General features: G+C 43.0%; 2 protein-coding genes across 2 annotated transcripts in view; one reads left to right on the forward strand and one right to left on the reverse strand.

The window, feature by feature from the left end:
- Window positions 1-21,217, reverse strand: part of snd1 (staphylococcal nuclease and tudor domain containing 1) — a 197,494-nt gene that overhangs the window by 88,101 nt on the left and 88,176 nt on the right. The window lies entirely within an intron of this gene.
- lrrc4.1 (leucine rich repeat containing 4.1) lies at window positions 16,522-19,874 on the forward strand (the record flags this gene model as incomplete). Its single annotated transcript, XM_079263255.1, is given in 2 exon segments — window positions 16,522-17,103; window positions 17,105-19,874. Coding segments are annotated over 2 exon segments (2,856 nt in total). The 3' UTR covers window positions 19,379-19,874.

Consider the following 21,217-nt stretch of genomic DNA (forward strand, 5'->3'; position numbering starts at 1 on the left):
ATGTTGCATTTAGCTTTCGGTGGTAAGACCCCAACATCAGCTAAACTGGATCCAGTAGCTGCAGGACGTGCCTGCATATGGTTCTGCTGCAGTTCCAGCTGCATTTGGCGTCTAAGGCCATCATGAACACGCCTTGTTCCACATGCCGCTTCACTGACTTTGACGCCACATTTGTATACTGCACGATCGTTGGGATATATTGCAGTATTGCTGGAGAAGCCAAATATTACAGTGAAACGATGCACTATTCTTAACACTACCACTCTTCATCCCACAGGACATGTTGAGTGGCATAACTGTGCTGCAGAAATAACTGAAATTTGCTCAAATCTAAAAGAAGTGTCTCTTCCAAATGCTGATATGGAACTTTCTGTGGATGTGTCAGGATTTCACGATCCAGATGCAGGTAGAAATCAGGTTAAATATGCAGTAGAACACACACTTGTAGCTGTCTGCAAAGGCAGCAGACCCAGTTGCTCCCACTAAAGTCTAACTAGCTGAAGGGTGAAAGTGTAAAATACTGATAACCAGTGTTGTGCATGACTTTGGAATGCTGCACAAACACAGACAGCATCAGGAATACCTATTTCACATGGACAGCATGTGGCTGACCTGTTAGATGCTGTGTTGCTCCCAAAACAAATAGGGATTTGTAAGTGTGATGCCCACAGTTCTACCACTGACCTGATTTCCCAGGGCAACGCCAGAGCAGATGCTGCTGCAAAGGCCACAGCCAAACCACAGTAACTATCAGCTGATGCATATATGTATTCCGTGCACATTCCCTAAGCCAGGGGTCACCAACTCCAGTCCTTGAGGGCTACCATCCTGCAGGTTTTAGTGTTTCCCTGGTACAACACATTTGATCCAAGTGAAAAGGTTCTCCAAGAACTTGTTGTCATCTTCTGCACCTGCCTGTTAATGAGCCATTGATTTGGGTCAGGTGTGTTGCACCTGGAAAACACTAAAACCTGCAGGATGGTAGCCCTCGAGGACTGGAGTTAGTGACCCCTGCCCTAAGCCGTTCCAGGAACTTCAGGAGAGGGCAGAGTTTCGTATCTGACCAGAAAAGTGGTTGAATAGAGTAGAACTAGAGTAGTGTGCTTACATGCCATTCCCAAAGCTGATGGGATAAGGCACATGTAATTCTGAAAGAAGGGGAAAGATACCGTTTGGTGATCTTTAATGCTTTTCAATATGTTTTTCCCACAGATAATGGGAGAGCTGAAGATGACATTATCCATGAGATTATCTCCAGGTGGGCCATTCCAACAGAATACACACTACGCCATTTGTAAATTCAGCCTAAAAAACAAGTCTGTAAGCATCTTGGAATTAATATGCAACAACATCCTGCTAGTGAAAAACAAACTTGCCAAGTGTGAACAAACTGAACTGACCTGGAAAAGACTTTGCTTCTGGTCCCCATGCAAATGAGGGCTACAGTCACACACAAATATGCTGTCAGCCCTTTTGAAATGTTGTTTGGGAGGCCACTGAGTGCACTGAAACCGTTAAAAGGCAACCGCCGTCTACAAAAGATGAAATGCTTCAGTTTAGTAAAAACCTAGTCTTCTGTACTGTCTGACAGCCGCAGACAAGGAAAAGATGCTTCTTCTGACAGCAGCAGAGGAAAAGCCTGGACATTCCACTGATGCTTTGCAAATTCTGGACTCTGGGAATGGTTTGACATCACGATAGGGAGGTGGAAAGCTTTAACAATGGCACTTGTAATAGGGATGGTTGCTGTGATGACAATAGTAACTCTGTGGATGATGTGTTCGTTGTGTTAATAGCCTTGTTGTCAAGGTAACAGACAAAACTATATCACATGTGCATCAAGCTTTTTAAACTTTGCAGAGAAAAGTTTATCATGACTGGATTCCTCCTCACTGTGATGGCTGTACAGAAGACTTTCTTTTGATGATTGTCTGCTTTGCTTTCTCACACAGGCATCAAGATGTGAAGCAACTTAAAAGAAAGCCAGTGTCACAGCCTATCCTTTTCTCGGTTGAAGCTGTAGTTGTTGCTTTTGCTTTCTGTCATTTTGTCTCTTCTTCTGACTCTCCTCCTCACACTTAACCTTTCCTTGTTCCCTCTTGTCAGTTCTAACATCAATATGTCCCTCAGTAATAACCAATTTAAATTACAATATGCAAGTCTCAAGTGGAGCCTTAGGTCCACAAATTAATTCCCTTCATATCCATTAAGCTCCTCTTGGCAAAGCAAATCTGTTTGGCAAAACATGGCAGCCGGACCACCTCTTGCTTGCTACGATGCTCGACAAGACAAGGTTATATTATACAGAGAGACACAGAGGCTTCATGGCATTCTGTGTTTGCCTGATCCCGTTGCCAAGGTTAAAATAAATATTCAAAGACAACGCCAAGCACGCAATCTTCATTTCTTTCAGATTTTCACATTAGGGTTTCTCCCACCCCTCACATGACATGTGAGGAGTCAAAGTCATGAATCAAAGTAATTACTGAATTTCATTTTCAACTTATTTACTCTATGTTTTTCAGCGAAGGTTTGTGTCAGAGCTGCTGTGAATCATCAGATGTTGGCTTAGCAAGTCCATGGCTCATCCACAGCACGGTCCAGGTACAACAGCTGGAAGGTTGATTCATTCACAAGGTTATGTGAACAACAAGTCATCCAATGAGTAAGTGAAATGATGCAACTTCACAACGTTGCAAAGCGTGTATTTACTTTGTGTTGCAAGATTTTTTTGTTTTTCTTAAGGCAAGTGTCTACTGTCTCTATGGTTACATGATCCTTTCTATCAACAGGGAGGTGTGTTTCTTTTAATTTAATGATACTTTGTGTATATTTGACCAACGCTGACTATTAACAGGAATGATTAAAGGATAATGAAATTACATAGACAGTATTGTGCAAATGGAAGCATATGAGTAAAGATGTGGCACAAAAAAAGTACAAAGACAAAGTAGACTTTTAATCCATTTGGCCTAGAATAAACCATTTCCTGTGAAGCAGCTTTTAACATCGCCACGTGCTTTATGATATCTGTGCCCCCAAAGAGGACGGATGACGCTCGATTAAAAACAGACAGCAGCACACACATCCCTCAAAATCAATTTCAACAATGTGGCCACAGGCAAAACCAGACACCACCACCCGACTGCATTATGAAGCAACATAACTGTGAGGCCGACACCCTTACTGCACCCAATAACTGCTCGTACACTCCAAAAAAAAAAAAAAGCATGGCTAAAACTTTTAGTCATCTGTAGGTGTCATTACACCTTAATGAAAAAGGTAAAACACCAGCTGAGTCTACAAGGGAAACAAAAAACTTATCAAGTCTGTCTCAGCAGCTTCGAGAGACAGCGATGGTTGGGAGAAAAGTAACAACCCAGATTCAGATCTTACAGGGTGATGCTGTACCGTCACAATGGACAAATTAAATAAGTAACAGGGCTAGAATTAGTCATCTTCCTCCAATTTCATCAAGATGTCAAACAAGGCAGTTAAAAGAAAGTAAAATCAATGCCTGCCTTGGGAAATCACCACCGCTCACCCATGTGTCGAGCCAGTTTTATATCTGCTGTGTGTGTGGACTGAGGGGTTATTATTGAAAAAATAACTGGGCCAAACACCAATAAACACAAGTAGGATGCAAGTGACCTAGACCGATGCTATCAGTCAGAACTGACGGAGCAAAGGGAAAGAGCAGTAGTATGAGGGGCAGAAGGCAGTGGCCTGTGGGAAACTTGGGTCCATGCATCTACCTGCAAATCATCACTGAATAACCTGATGACACTTAAGTTTGCTACTAAAGTTAAAAGTCAATGAAATCAACATTTTTTGTAGCCGTTTAACCCTTAAAACTCCGAGCCATTTATTGCCATTTTATTTCCACATCACCTTTCTGTCTATTAATGCATGTATAATCTCAACCCCTTCACACACAGTCAAGCAATAAACATCTTTTTTTTCCAGGACAACCTGGGGAATCATATATATTTTAAAATTATGCCATGTGGATGAATCAATAGTTATAAGAGTATAAAAACAAAAGAAAAGACAAAATGGAAATTGAATGTCACAGAATTTATATTAAAAAAAGACAGATCGACAATGTGGAACCTTTTTCATTTATAAATATGTTTCTCTCAGGCCTTGGCTATCAGGAAAATAAGATTAGAAAATTATATATACACACACATATATATACACACACACACACACATATATATATATATATATATATATATATATATATATATATATATGTATATATATATATGTATACCCCGCCCCCCAGAGGGCTACGTCACACATCTCAGACTCCCGGGGATGAACTGTTGGACCTGCCTGTTTTTTGTATTACTTAAAAAAAAACAAAAAAAACTTTATTACTTTGTTTTTGATTCTGGAAGCTAACCATTTCAACTCACACTGATCTTTGGCTGCTCCGATTGGAGGTCACTGTCATAAAAACAAGAAGAAGAAGAAATCTTAGCATCTGATTGGTCAAGAGGCCGACAGAAAATCATCAGTGTTTACATCTAGCTTTTATATGGAGGTTCGCTAACATAACTGACACATTTTTAATCACAATGATCTTAGAGCAGTGGAATTTACATGCAAAGTTCCCGACAATAACGCCGCACTTAACGGCTTGACTGAAAACCTTCTAGAAAGGTTAGACTTGTCCCTAGCTCAGGATAGATCACCAAAGGAGTGTCCTTGTGATAGCAATTTTCCCCATTAACCTTTGTTATGTGGTTCCTGAAATATTAGCAAAGTGTTGATGCTAATGCTTTAGATGAGTACTGATATTTAAGAGGTCCATGCTAGGAGTAAGAATTATTTGACACTAACTTCATATAAACATATACAAACCCATTCTCAGTGGGGGAAACAAATGTGTTTGCATTTGCAGGCTAATAAACAGCATCCCTACCTAAACTAAAACCAGAGTTCTGATCATAAAAATGTTTTTTGTCCATAAAAAAAACATTACAAACCCAGGCAGGTCAGCATAGTAAAGGCAAGCTGGGGGTATTAAAACTGCAGCTGATCAACTCTTTAAATGTTTGCCTCAGCAAATGTAAGCAAAAAAAAGTGCAAGCTCCCATACAAGCTGCCCCTGTTTCGTGCTGAGCGGATGTGCCAGTAACAATTAGGTAGTTATCATCAGACGCAGAAGTATGTCAGCTCTCCACATGTGCATCGACAAACAAGGCTGTCACGTCAGCCGGATGTCTATCGTCTACCAGTCACTAATTTCTTTTCCTCCCCCGTGTTCGGAGAAGGCCAACCATACCAGTTTTAATCCCCCTAAGCTATGTAGAAGTGCTAACATGCGGAAAGGGATTAACAGCAAAATAAGGCTGTGTGTGCATGTGTCTTAAATATGTCTGCATTAGCAAGATTTCACACAACAGCTCGATGTACAATAAAATCACTTTCATGTATAGGCTCAGCGTTTGGTCGTGTCTGAGGCGCCGCCCTCTTAAACGTCACCTCTTTATGCGCGGTTTTCATTTTGGATCATTTCAGCTGCTTAATAATGAATTCTTGCTGCAGAGGTGTCAAACACGTGGGGAATGGGAGTAATTATTTCTTGTCCGGCAAAGCTTTGGAAATGCGCAGCGTCGCTCAGCAAACACCTGTCATCGATGACACCCCCGCCTCTCATGCGATCACCTACACAGACAGGTTGCCATGTGTAGCGTTGCGCTGGAGAACTCAATCGACATCCTACCCTCACCTCTCCTCGGTGACTGCAAGCGGACTGTGTGGGAGGACCTGCTCTGATAGAACAGGCTGTTGTGTTATTGACTTCAATTTAGAAAGTGCTGCCTGCTGCTTTTTTTTTTTTTTTGCCCCCAACCCCCACTCCACCACCCCCCTCCCTTCATAGCTGAGACCCTGCTGGTCCTCGACTGCAGCCTACCTCCGGGGGAAATCCCTGATTGCATTTCTGCAGAAAACACTTTTAAGCAAGGTCGAAGGGGCCGGGGTTTAGGTGGGGTGTGATGATGAAGTGTACGTAGAAAGAAAAGGGGCCTTTTATTTATTTTTTTTAACATTTGATCCAATTCCATCCTTTTTTTGGGTGGGGGGCTGTTTTTCTCACATTACTTCAGTCCCCTAGACTTTTCATGGTCTTTTAGCCATAATGTCAACGTCCATTCAGGTGTGTCTCTCTCAACGTTCAGCCCTCCCCTTCCCGCATTGTCTCCTGCCTGCTCGGGTGAACAGCTGCTGGAGTATTGTATTGATGGAGGCTGCAGGTACAGCGGCACCAAACATTTGACGCTGGCTGCGCTCACAGATTAGACACACTTAGCTTGGCTTCTCAAATCCCCAGTGCGGCAGGGAAAGAAAAAAAAAAAAAAACAGAACCGAACATATTACCCAGTGAGGGTAGGAGTCATCGTTGCATTTAGACAAAATGTATCTCTTGTACATCAATTTGATGCTACATATACAAGTAAACTTGCCTCTGCTTGTGTTATTAATCTGACAATAGACATAAGATAGTTCAGCTGAACCAAGAGAAAGTAGAAAATTGACTAGTAGTAATGAGGTCTGACTTGGAAGCGAATTAGCAAAACTTCCATTCATTTTATTTTCTTGCAACGTCACCAGAACCAGTTAAGAGTTGGTACTGAGATCTCTGACACAAAGCAAAATACTCAGGATGGTAGATGCCACAATCTTGGTGTAGTCCAGTGTAGTGGATTTAAAAGAAATGAAAAAAAGATACTGGATGTTTTACTCCATTTTTTACATCACTGGGTTTGAGCTGCAACAGGCCTTAAATTGCTAATCCTCCTTTACATAAACCTTGGAGTTTCAGGGATTAACAGTCACACAGGTGCAACTCAGTAAAGTAGGTACCAGTATGATTTTTGGGAGGGTAGGTGGAGGGAAATTAACCGATAAATACTCAACCCATGAAAAAAATATCAAGTCAAACTTTTTTTTATATAATGTTTTTATGTATCCCAATAAGATGCAAAATAAAAAAGTACATTTTTAGGGATACTTACAATTTATTACCAGTTAATATGTCAACCTTTTTAATAGTGTAAACTTCTGCTTTCTGGTGTCCATTAAGGGGGAAGAAGACAAAAATCAGATTATGTTCCACAGGATTTTGAGCAAAGTTTGTATCATAAAGTGATGCCAGATGTCTCAGAAACTGCATGTATCATATATATCATGCTGGGTTCTTATGGGTTAAGTAAACTAATAGGAGTGGGAAAAAAAAAAAGCGAAGTTCTGACAATGGAAAGATCCAAGATAGGATGTCATTGTCTTGGAAGTCCTGTACTTTTACAGGCAAATGCAGACTCTTCAGTAGTGCTACACATTGATCCAGCTCCCTATAGAAGCAAACTTTTCAAACAAGAGTAAGCGTTTCTTAGAAACCACAATTAATCACAATTACAACTCATTTTATTCTACAGACAATTAAGTGAACAAAGACAGTTAAAAGTACCGCAGAAGCCCAACAGGGGAATATATAATGCTGCAGAGTTTAAACTTAATTGCTGTGGAATCTGCTTTGACCAAACAAACTAAACGAGAGGCAGGAGGGGGGTGTCCAAATGAGGACGGTACGTCCCTGGGAGCTAAAAGTCTAGAAGATTTAGCTGTTCTCTCTGCGGTGAATTACTGTGCTTCCACCTTCACATTGCTCAGAAAGAGATATCAATTTCCCAGGTCTGGCACTTGGCAAGGCAACATATTGTGATGTACGCATGGGAATGCTCTATGAATCCTAATGGAGCCCCACTGACCAATGACGTGGTTCGGGCAAAACAGATGACTGTTAGCATATAGTGAGGAAAATATTAGGGGAAAGTCACTGCTGGGCACATTCAAACAAGCCAACGTGTGAATGCTACAGAAATTCAATCAATACACATCCCATTTTCAGTCAGTGTGGCAGTAGCTGGTAAAGTTGAACAGGCCAGTACTATCCTAAAATTTGTATCCTGTTTAGTTACCCCAACTCTAAATGACTGCACTGATTGAGTTAACTGTGCTAACCTGACAATATCTGTCCTCTGCTCCCAGCTAACACAGTGCTAAGGCTAATCCCTGCTCTGGCAGCCAGTATGAACTCAGCTCTCCATAATCAAGCCCATTAGTCTGGAGACAATGGCTGCTAGCGAAGCTCAAAGGTTGAATAAAACAGGATGAGGGGAACAAAGGAGCAAAAAACGCTCTTCTTTTGTGTGCCTTTAGTTGCCATGACCTGATATAGCCCTCATTTGAGAGCACATAATGTTACACACACACAACACAAGATGAGTGAGCAAACACAATTAACTTGAGACAAGCCTGTAAGCAGAATAAAGAAAAAGAGGGAAGAGGTGGGAGCGAGGGGGGGGTGGCGGCAGGACAAGAACAAAAGAAGTGTTAAAAGTGTAAAGGGCCACAGGACGAGCACAAACTACGGAAAACATTAAAAGGCTCGATGGTAGGGGTGCCCAAAGTCGATCCTCGAGGGCAACTGTCCTGCAAGTTTTTGACATATTCCTGTTCCAACACACCTGGCTTTCATTAAATGGATCCAACAACCAATGAAGTTCTGCACAATAAGTGATTAGTTTGAATCAGTTGTGTTGGAACAGTGATACATGGAACACCTGCAAGATTGTGGCCCTCAAACGCCAGAGGTGGCATGCCGGTTCTATGGTATGGTAGAGAACCACAATATGCATTTTCTAATAACCTGTGAGTACCCAGAGTACGCAAAAATAAACTTCTGTCATCCACTGATTTGTTAAATGCTTGATGAAAAGCGAACTTAACCCGCACAACATAACCGCTCTAAAGAAAACTGCATCCCTGCTGCATTATATGAAAAAAAAAAATTAAAACTTGCCATGTAGGGATGCCCCTGAGAGTTATCTCTGTAAGCACATTGTGTTGAATGGAGGCCACAGAAGGTCAAAGCAAACTGGCGAGACGGAGCAGGTACCCTGATGAAACACAACTCATCCAAATATTGCCAGATGGAAGCCACTAATACACCCTATTGCCTATTATAATCTCTTCAAGCATATGATTGGTATGTGTGTGTCTGTGTGTATTTGTGTGTGAGTACAAAAAAAATGATAAACATTAAAAATCCCAACAAGCAGTTTAAGCCTTTATCAGGACACTGATAGTGGGCCTGCATGCATGTGTGTGGGGTACATGTAATCTCTAGCTGAATTAATTCCTGGAAATTGAAATGAAAATGGGGGAAGGGGGGTTGGTTGCTGTCTGTTAGCAGGTCCTTTGCCTCAAGGTCATCATCAAAGTTTAGTGTCTGAGCTGGTGTGTACATGAACGTTTCAGTAAGGGACGACGTTCTTGAAAAATTGGTTTAAGTTGAAACATTGCCTGGGGAGGGAGGAACCTGGTGTAAAATAGATCACTGGGACATTTCTGGATACTTGGAGGACATGCTTCCTTCAACTTCCTATATGCATGAATTTTGTAATTGCTCACAAAGCACAAGGCGAGTCCAAAAATAGTGCCCCTCTTGTCTCTCCAGAAAATTTCCATTTGTCTTTCATGCGTGTGCATGGGGCGCCATATGTGGACCACTGATGACCCTGTGATGTAAAAATCCTTAATTGCATCGATGACATTACCATTAGATCTATCACTGGAGTGTACATTTAATCAGATTGTCACTTTTTTCAGACCATACTGCAGGCCGTTCATACAAATGGAATTACTGACACGCACATACGCTCAAAGACACGGGCTGCTGACCTATATGTGACTGGCCGCAGCCCAGATTTGCTAGCACTCACCCCAGGGGATGGGTTCTGTACTAACTGCATATACCCCTTGCATATGCTGGTGGACAGAACACACCAAAGTAGGTCGTGCAGTAACCCCCACCTCCCCGAACACCCGATGCCCTGTTGGCCTGGTGCAGGGGTCTGCTCTATGGAGCCTTAGGTGAATCACTGAGGTCAGAGGTCAAGCAGCTGGCATGACAGCATGAAGGTCCAACATATCTGACAGCTCAACAGCCCATCATCAGCCAGAAAAACAAGAAGGTAAGCCCAGACAACACACTTCTCATCAAGATGGTGTATGTATAACTGAACCTATAACCCTCCCCAATCTGGATGTTGTTGACTATTCATGACGGATACACTAGCACACATATACACAGATGTTTAACCTTGGGAAAGCCAGGATTAATAGAGCTTAACCAGCAATAAAGCAACCTTTGCTATTCCAGTTAAGAATCAAGTTCCAGCACCATGGCTGGTCTTTGTCAGCAGTGAGAAGTCAAAATGTTCACAGAAAGACAAAAATAAAGTGAGAATAGAGAAGGCAGAAAAGAGAGAAATGGACAGGCCGAGGGTGAAAAGAGGAGACCTGTCCCTGCAGCGCTGGTCATGTTACAGGTCAGTGGATGAATCTGGGGAGATTGTAGTCTGGACTGTGCTGTGCTGGGTGGGTAAAACTCAACCCAAACTCATTCTGGGTCACTTGTTCATCAAATGGTGGCACACCAGACCAACAAAACAGTGCATAGGAATTACCTGACACAAACAGAGCTGATGGGCATGATGAATTATATCTAACTCTGGTCAATAAGCAAAGATGACATTGCTTTATTGTGCAGCTGATTGGAAAAGCACAGACCCTGTACTGTCCAAAGAGGACAAGAAAAGGAGGGTTGCACCATCTCTCTGCTTCTTAGTGCAAATACATTATCACCCTTGTATTTGGCAGTATTGAAAAAGGAATTATCTGTCTTGAATTTAAATGGAATAAATCAAATACGAGCTAACATAACCCCAAACAACTCAAGGGGGTCATTTGGATTGCGCTGGGTGTTAATTACTTCTAGAAATTTCTTCAACATTTCACTGATTCTTAAAGTCTAAGATCCCCCAAGTGGTGGACGTTGAGAACTGATGAGAAAATAGCTACTGTAATACCTTATCTTAACTGTTTGTATTAAAACTTCTCCAATTTAGTCCTGCTTCACCTCATCAGTGAGCTTTAACAGACAATGTTTGCATATTCATCTATGACCAGACTGTTTTGGAACTACATCGATCTATCTAGGGCTTTGCGAGGGAGGGGGCATTCCATCCCTGAGCATTGAGCCGACCAGGTGAACCAGTTTTTTTTCCCCCAATGTTTGCGCTATTTGAGCCAGCTGCTCGGTGTGTTGTCTGAGGTCACCTGCAATAATGTCCAGCCATCGAGTGCTTGGCTTGCCTCATAGGTGTTTCCAACCAGCAGCCGGATCGAACTAGAGAATAGCTTTGGTTGGAGGGTCAGGGGGAAGGCGGAGGACATGACCAAACCAGCAGGTACGACGTTGCACAGCCAGGCAAGATGCTCTGGGCTGGCGTGTGCGAGCTCCGAGCACCTCCTTGGAGACCCTTTGGGGCCATCTCATGTTTTTGATAATTCCTAGGGCTCTGCTATCAATGCCATCTATTCTGGTGGCCAGTGTCTTATTTAAGGGCCATGTTTCAGAGCCATAGATTAAGATGGGCAGTATGGCGAAGTTGTAGATCCGGAGTTTTATCTTGCATGAGATTGTCTGGTGCCCCCAAAGTGGTTACCAGAGAGACTGCAGAGCTGATGCTGACAGGGTTCTTCACTGGTTTTAGCTACAGGTTTAGTTACTAGTTTTAGTTTTGAGCTACTGCTACATGATTACAAAAAGAGATATTTATATTAGGACCATGACTAGTTTTTCTGCAGGCTTTTGTTTAGTTTGTTTGATTCCACTAACAAAGAAGGAATGTTTCAGGAAAGAAAAGCTGCTTGGAAACAATCAGTAGTAACAGAGGATTGAGGTAATTCAAGGACCACTGGCAATCCAAGGCAAAAGAAAAGTTGTACCATTAGTGGTCTTTTTAAAGTTTAACCTGCAGAAAACTTTGTTTTAACACCAAACTCTTCTATAGAGATCTTGTTGACCAAAGGTTTCCCCGGATCTTGACACAAAGGAAACATAACACTGACCGAGTTTAAGCTTCCAAGATCAGAGAAGAATTGTTTCCACCAAGGGGTTCTGCTTAGAGATGGCTTGCTGCAGTTTTGTAATTCTTGATCTCAGTTGTGTTAATTCCTTCCCCTTGCCTACCTTGGTCGCGTTTTCTCAGGCAAAAGTACCAAACTGAGCTAAATGGATCTTCCTTAAATCATAAACAACAACAACTCAAAGGAGGAAAATGGAGGACATTCAGTGATTTGCTTTACTTCTTGGCATGTAGCTTTAAACCAGTGGTTCTCAAACGTTTTGATTCACAACCCCAATGATAACATACCTTTTTGTTCATGATCCCCTGCTATCCCCCCTTCCACTACTTAGTGATTACTAGTATGATATATCAGATGTTTAATCCTGCACCATCCTCTAAATGTACGACTGGAAAACTGTTAGAATCCTCATAAACAAAGAGTACAAGGTGTTTTTTGGTGGACTAGGATAATGCCAAACTCAGATTGTTATTGCCAAACTGCTAACTTTGGTGTGTATGGGTTAATGTCTTAAAAAAGATAAGGTGGTAAACAATCTCTAAATTAATGGTTTCATTTTGACATTGTTGCTAAAAATCCCTAATTTATTAAATTATTATTTTTATTTAGCAACCCACTGATAACATCTTTTGACCCCCATGGGGGTCCTGACCCACAGTTTTAGAACCACTGCTTGAAAAAACTCATAATAAAAAACTCATGATAATCTACAACCACAGCACAGTTGCTGCTTCATTTCTAATGCCAAATCATGTGGGAAATGATCATTGTGTCAACCAATCAACAAATTTTTATTTGTCAAACAGTGTCAACATCATGGCATCAGTAAGATTGGAACTTTGATGGACGGGTCTAAAAAAAAGTTCCAGTTCCCTGTGGAAATGCAAAGACAGTATATATTGACCCGTCCCATACTGAGTCAAACCCATGGGTGGAAAGAATGCTTTGGATTCCTGATATTACGTTGTTTCATCTTGATTGTGTTGCTTCCATAAAAATTGAAAGCCTGTCACGAAAAAGAAAAATTGATCAATCAATCATCCTCCTCATGGCTATGATGGCATGGCTGTGTGAAAGGAAAAAAAAATACTTTCATCAAAGGAAAATCTCTATACTCCTGTGCTTGCCACCTCACGGTTACATGTGCTTCAATGAAGCTTGTTCGTATTCAACTTCAGTGAAGTCAAGGAGAAAGTCTGTGTGTGTGTGTTGGTGTGTATAATATAGGAGTTGGTTCTATACTCCTGTGCCAGTGGGAATAACGTACTGCGCTACAGGCAGTGTGACCTTTTCTAGCTGGTGTGCTTTCTCTCCTCCCTTCTTGTCTCTCCCTTTCACACGCTTACTCTCTAGCTCAGACACAAACACACACACCTAGCAGCACTGTCACAGCTAGCCTAACCAACCATCAATTACTCACACTGCTACCTAGTTTAATGGACACGAGGCTTGTGCAAATCATGTGCGATGGAGAGTGATGGGACAGTTGGCTGCATTTATTTGCCTCGTCTCCAGCAACAGGAAGGTAAAGCAGGTCTTGTTTTCTCCTTTTCCCCTTCTTTATCATGACCTTTATGGCCGTTTGCTTCCTGGGGCGACACTTTGTGTTGAAATTGAGGGTTAGGGCCTACCTGTTTAGAGTGCTCTAACAATGTTCAAAGACATACATGACGAAAGCAAGATGAAACTGTGTATCAGGGCACTTTTTTGTGTGTATTTTAACTGTTTAAAGAAAAATTTATTTCACTTGAAAGGATTCCCTTTCACTCCGTTTCAATTTTAGAATATGTTTCATATAAGCCAATAAAATAATCCAGTTACATAATCTAAACTTTTAAACCCAGCGCTCTGAAGCAAGATGAACACACAAAATAACAATCCGAGACACAAAGCAGAAGACACACAGCCAGCGAGAGAACTAATGTGACACAGTGACGGACAAAAAGGAAGCAGAGGAGGGTGAAGACAGTGAAGAGGGTGAGGGGGAAGTTGGTGGAGGGGAGAGTTAATGCACATAACACACTGCATCAAACCAAAGCACTGCTCTGAGCAGGATGCGTCAGCAGTCCATTCACGGTCCTCTATGTTCCGCGAAAGGACAACGCAAAAAAAAAAAAAAAAAAGAGAAGAGAAGAGAAGAGAGAAAAGTAAAAGAGAAACAATCTCAAGAGAAGAGAGCAGAGAAATAAGAGAGAGAGCATCATTAAAAAAAGAAAAAAAGAAAAAAAAAGGAAGCCAGAGAGAAACAGAGTGCCCATCTGCCTGCCTTTGCCACTACAGCAATGCTGGAGAGCTTTGCCAGACTCCGAATGGTTGGATTACTGCTGGGCACGAGGGGGTTAAAATCTGGTTGCTGTGGGGATGCCACCGTCCATCTCTGCCTTGTGCTTGGACAGCCTGTCTCTTCCCTAAAGCCACGAAAAGCCCCAGAAAGCCACAAAACAAGAACTATGAGCATTAAAAAAGGGAGAGGAGGGTTGCAGGAGCAAACTGGTTTTTGAAGAGGTATATCTCTAAAAAGGTCTGAGTGCTTTGAGCTCACCCAACTACCTCAGGACACTGCAGAGAGCAGGAGGGAAGCAGAGAGAGACAGACCGGCAAAGAGAGAGAGAGAAGAGTGAAAAAGAGAGAGAGAGAGAGAGAGAGAAGGGGTGAGTGTATGTGAGAGAGAGAGAGTGCAACTAGAGAGAGACGGCGCACGCTCTCTTTTTGCTGCTACAACGGATCCTTTCCACATCGACGCTGCTGTTAACGTCACGCCTGTAAGCTGCACTTGCCCAGCGCTTGTCTCCTCTGCCTTGCTCCTTTCCCCAGTTGGACGCTGCATTAGCGAGGGGGTGCTGATCACCGAAAGAAGAGGAGGAGAAAAAAAAAAGAACTGGAAACAAGAAGAAACAAGCCAGAGAGGGGAAGGAGAAACTGTGCACCGTCCTTCCTCCTTCAAAACCACCTCGATCAAACCAGCTACAACCCCCCCCCCCCCCCCCCCCCCAACTCCTCCTAGCACCCCTTTCCACCCCTCCTCCTTGCTCTCTCTCTGAAGAAATTGACGGATTATTGGGAAGTGCACGGGAGGCAGGCGGCAGCTGCTGCTGTGTGCACGCTACTGCTGGCGTGCGCCTTGCAGGGATGGTGCGTGTTGATCTGCAATTGCTGCTATCGCAATCGCGGCTGCCGAGACTGGAGCGTGTGGCTAGTTAATAGGACTAAGAAGCTAATGAAGGCAGTGTGTGCTGCCTAGCCTTTTCAATCCCTGCCAAGCGCTCCCGGAGGAAATAAAGAAGAAAGAAAAAATCTGAAACATCTACTGGACACGACGCCACTAGTGAGAAGTGGAGAAAGGAAAAGAAGTGCAGGAGGTCTTTCAAGACTGACCAACCAACCGATTGACTACTAAAAAGTGAACAGTGGAATACTAGAGGGGTGGGAGTCTTTTTTTTTTTTTTTTTTTGGTCCTACGGCTCATCAACCTCTCCTAATAGACACTGCAAACAAAAGGAAAAGAACACTGGAAAGGACTGTGGAATTTTCATTCAGTCTTCTCCAATCCCACCCCCACCTACCACCCTCTGTTTTTTTTTCTTTCCTTTTTTGTACTTCTGCCTTTGGCTACTGGTGCACAAAAAACATTAAAAATCGTGCACGAGTGTTTCTGTGGTCACCTGCACTATGGAGACCTGGGTAAGGTGTCTAGTGGGGGGATCAACTGTCGGATTCCAAGGACAAGCAGGAGAAGAGGAGCCGACAGCAAGAAGCAAGCAAGGGAGCACTGCTGCTTTGGGAGCCTGACTGGATTCCTTTCTACAGTCTCTCCCCCCCCCCCCCCCCCCCCCCCTTTTCAGCATTACGGAAAGGGAGAAAAGAAGAAAAAAAAACACTCACAAAAGGCCTTCGAACCTTTCGCTTTGGATGTATGGATTTACAAAAGGGCTCATCTTGGTTAAGCTCTTTGGCATTGATACCTATCTTGACAGGGCAAATATAAAAAAGGTTTTCTTTGCTGCTCTTGGATATAAATACATCTGATGCGAAAACCACAGCTCATGTGTGATTGCAAAAAGGAGGGAAGCTTTATATCTCAGTTCAAGGACCTGTAATAATAACTTGAGGTAGGTGTCCAGTGTCCTCTTTGCATTAATTTGTAACACCTTACTCTTCCCTGTCTTGTAATACTATTTTGGTTGCTTGATTTACCATCATGTCCCTCTCATGCACATGTTTCAGAAAAGCCAGCCCTCTCCACCCTCTCCTCCTTCTGCCCATGACACTCCCTGGAAAAAGAGGCACCATTTAAGCAAGGACAGGTCAAGCCCTCTTGCCCCACAGCAAGCACCCAAACCTCCTTTCCTCTCTTGTCCTATTTAAATTCCTTATTCTCTTTGTTCTGTTATCTTTATCAGTACTACCGGTCATCCAGCTACGTTCCCTGCCCCTAAAACCACCAAACACTTGTCCCAAACACCCCCATCCTCCCCCCCAGATGATGCTGAATTATGAACGTGCCACATCATGAGTCTCCTGGGGCGGGTAGCTGTGCATCGTGCCAGGAAAGCCGCCCTGCTCTGTTTTGTCTTCCTGATGGCGCGAGCGTGGAGCAGCGCCTCCCCGGCCTTGGCGGGGGCGGCAGCGTCTCAAGGACCCCAGGGCTGTCCACCACAGTGTTCCTGCAGTAATCAGCAGGGAAAAGTGGTGTGCACCCGACGGGGCCTGACCCGCGTGCCCCCTGGGATTCCTGCCAATACGCGGCACCTCAATCTAATGGAAAACGCCATTGAGGCGGTGCAGGCTGACTCGTTCCGACATCTGCACCACCTTGAGGTGCTCCAGCTTGGGCGAAATGCCATACGACAGATTGAGGTGGGCGCGTTTAATGGGCTAACCAGCCTCAACACATTGGAGCTCTTTGACAACCGGTTGACAGTGGTGCCCAGTGGGGCCTTTGAGTACCTGTCTAAACTAAGAGAACTATGGTTGAGGAACAACCCCATTGAGAGTATTCCATCCTATGCCTTCAACCGGGTGCCCTCACTAATGCGATTGGACCTAGGAGAACTAAGGAAACTGGAGTACATCTCAGAAGGAGCTTTTGAGGGGCCTACAAAACCTGAAGTACCTCAACCTTGGAATGTGCAACGTAAGGGGCGATATGCCAAACTTAAGTCCTTTAAAGGGCCTAGAGGAGCTTGAGATTTCAGAAAATTTGTTCCCAGTGATAAAACCAGGCTCATTCAAAGGTCTACGTTCGCTCAAGAAGCTATGGGTGATGAACTCACAAATTACACTCATAGAACGTAATGCTTTTGACGGTCTCTCTTCACTGGTGGAGCTCAATCTTGCCCATAATAACCTGAGTGCTGTGCCACATGATCTGTTCTCCCCACTCAAGTACCTGGTGGAGCTCCATCTCCATCACAACCCTTGGGACTGTGGCTGTGAGGCTGTATGGTTAGCACGCTGGCTAAGAGAATACATCCCGACCAACTCTACTTGCTGTGGACGTTGTCACTCACCTGCCACCATGAGAGGACGACAGCTAGTTGAGGTGGATCAAGGTGAGGGAGCTGCAGTACAGTGTTCTGCACCATTCATTGCTGATGCACCACGGGACTTAAACATCTCAGCAGGAAGAGTGGCTGAGCTTCGTTGCCGCACAGCCCCGATGTCTTTGGTGCGTTGGCTCCTACCCAATGGGACTATTCTTACACATGCCTCTGGTCACCCCAGAATATCAGTCCTCAATGACGGAACTCTTAATTTCTCAAACGTCCTGGCAGCAGATACAGGCACGTACACTTGCATGGTGTCCAACGCAGCTGGAAACTCAAATGCCTCAGCTTACCTCAATGTGAGTGCAGCTGAGCTCAACACATCAAACTTGAGTTACTTTACCACAGTGACAGTGGAGGTCTTGGGTCCAACCACTGAGATGCCCAAACCTAAGACCACCACAACCACAGCTGCAGGTGCTGGGGTGGCTGGAGGTGGGGGAGTAGGCCTTGGGACAACAACTACAACAGCCTCTCCTTCTGTCTTTCAGCCAGTTTTCATCTCAACACCGACTGTGCTGCTGCAAAATACTGACAGTCCACCAAGTGCAGCTAAGCCATCTGTGGTGCCAGGACCCCGAGGTGCCACTGGTAAGCCAGGGAAGTCTGGCCCTAGTCTTGATGAAGTGATGAAGACCACCAAGATTATAATAGGTTGTTTTGTGGCAGTAACGCTGTTGGCTGCAGTCATGCTAATAGCCTTCTACAAGTTGAGAAAGCGCCACCAACAGAGAAGCACAGTGGCAGCTGCCCGTACTGTAGAAATTATCCAAGTGGATGAAGAGGACCTTCCACCTCCAGCATCTGCAGCTCAAGAGTCGTCTCTCACATTGCCTGAAATTCGGGATCATAACAGCTTACACAAACTGGACTTTATCAGCCACAAGACAGACTACAGCTTTCATAAACCCAAAGCTGAATACAAACCCCAGCCTGATTTTACCCTACACAAGCCCAAGGCTGAATATACTACATACAAGCCAAATATGGACTTCAGCAGCCACAAACCCATTGGAGACTACAGCACACACAAAACACCAGATTTTAGCCTTCACAGACCAAAGCCTGACTGCAGCCCATTTAGACCAGATTACAACACTCACAAGCCTAAATCAGAATACAGTCCATTCAAACCAGACTTTGGCACTCACCCTAAAATTAAATCAGACTACAGCCCCTTCAAACCAGATTACAGCACTCATCCAAGGCAGAGAACTGACTTCAGTCCATTCAAACGAGACTACAACACCCAACCAAAACCAAAACATGACTACAGCCCATTAAAGTCCGACTACGACACACAACATAAACCTAAAGCTGAATACAGTCCATTCAAGGCAGACTTTGGCACTCATCCAAGACCTAAACCTGATTACAGTCCATTCAAACCTGGCTTCAGCACTCAGCCTAAACCCAAAATGGACTACAACTCCCAGAGACCTAGAATGGATATTACCTACAAAACCAAGGACCATTACACCCCCCATAAGACTGCACCTGATTACAGCGCCTTCAAGACAGACTTCAGTCCCCACAAAGTGGATTACAGCGCCTTTAAGTCTGACTTTAGTCCACACACTCAGAGACCTACACTTGATTACAGTCCTCATAAAATGGACTACAGCCCCCATAAAGTGGACTACAGCACTCTAAAGCCCAAATATAATACATATAAACCAACCGGCCATGGGGCTAAATGGACAGATAACAATGTTGGGAACTCTTTGCCTCGAACCCTGCCGAGCGCCATCACAGCAATGGCTGAACCCTATGTCATAAAAACTCACACCAAGGAGAAGGTACAAGAGACTCAGATTTAAGAAAGTCCCTTCCCCTTAAGGCTCTCACTCTTTTCCCAGTGCCCCAAACTCCCACCCACCCCTAGTCCATTACCCTTTCTTCCTTTCTTCATTAAAATCATGCAATAGAATGCACAACAAAAAAAAGGAAAAGGAGAAAAAAAAAAGAGGACAGAAACTACTTTTTTTGTACAGAGTGCAAACTTTAAAAGACTGATGATTTATTGTTGTACATGCTTATAAATAAATATATATATGGACATATTGAAACTACCATGGGTTGGTGATAGAGCAACATATATTAAAAAGAAATTGAAACTATTTTCTAACTTGTAAATTCTATTTAAAACAATGAGTTGTTTAAGATGCTGTCTTGACTTTGACAAATGAGGGTAGTCTTGTTTTAAAAAGGGGCATTCTGTGTGATTTTTACACCGTGCTACAGAGAATGCAGTGATGATTAAAAAATATTTATACAGAGCAGACTTTCTTTAACAAAAAACCGAAAAAAGGTCAGTGTCGATCTTTACAGGTTTATCTTGTAAAAGCACCAAGAATTTGTACTGTGCCAAATGTTATAAATGCAATAAAAAGGATTTTTGGAAGAAAAAAGGATAAATTAGAAAGATGTTTTTTTACCCCCCCTTTTCTTTTCCTGGCGTATACTGTAACGATCAGCCAAATGCTTTATACACTGCAGTAAGACGCTGCAGCTACACTTTAACCCTGAGTGTGCTGAACAACTCAGGAAGAATGAATCATAGTGCAGGAGTGGATGAAGCTTTGCTTTTTTTTTTTTTGCTAAAACGCTTCACACCTAATATTCGATATATAACAAGTTTCTATTTTACATCAATAATAATCATTTGTGGTGTTAAATTTATATCAAACGTGAATTTAAGCTACAATCATCCTTTAAGATAAGCTTTAAAAATTCTTAGATGTTGCAAACATCTTTTAATTGAGATTCTTATTCTAATGCATTTAATTATGCAAGCCCTGCGTTACTTTGGTAATTTTCTTTATTACAAAGTAGGCATATTTATCATTAATCTAATGAGGGGAAAAATGTGATGAATGATGGAGAACAACTGTTTGGTTATTTTAGAATGTCTTGCCATACATAAATATTGTGCTTCATTTAATTTTTCATTACATTTCCGGCTGTTGAGGTTTCATTAATCAGAATAAGGGCTTTTCACAGTGATAAATGCAATCAGGTGTTGCCATTAACTCTGCCCCCCCCCCCCCCCCCCCCTTCTTAAATCTTTGACAATATCAACAATTTCAATCAAATCATAGCTCAGAGGGTTAGCAAAGGAGTAAATTTACTGTCAGCTTACATGATGGCTAGTATTCATTACCTGCAGTTCTTTTCTGAAAACAAATATGCAAAACTGAAGACCCACCAGCACTGCTGCTGTTCTGACTTCAGCTTTTATTTGACATCAATATTGAGGACAGTGTTTGAATTATAAAATGTGATGGGGAGGTTTGGATTATCTTGACTGGAGTTGTGATTGTGAAAGGATGCCACAAGCAGAAATATCAGCATGGGAACTGTCAGTTTCGGCTGTAACCCTCACATAAACAGGCACTCCCATCTCAGCAAACTCTGGAAAGGAAACATCCAGAAAAGCCAATCAACAAGCAATCAGATCAGATGCACATTCACAGGTGTGTGAAGGCAGCCAAGGCCTTTGTCTTAACACCACCTTACATAAGCCGCTCCAGGTTTAGTAAATCAAGAGATGGTTCGCAAGGAAACCTGTTTGGGCAACAAGAGAAATAATGATTTTGACATTTGAGGGAGTAGAAGTAAGGAGACTGACTGACATGGCGCATTACAGTGTGTAGTCA

The sequence above is a fragment of the Telmatherina bonti genome (assembly GCF_933228915.1).
Source record: "Telmatherina bonti genome assembly, chromosome: 23".
Lineage (NCBI taxonomy): Eukaryota > Metazoa > Chordata > Actinopteri > Atheriniformes > Telmatherinidae > Telmatherina > Telmatherina bonti.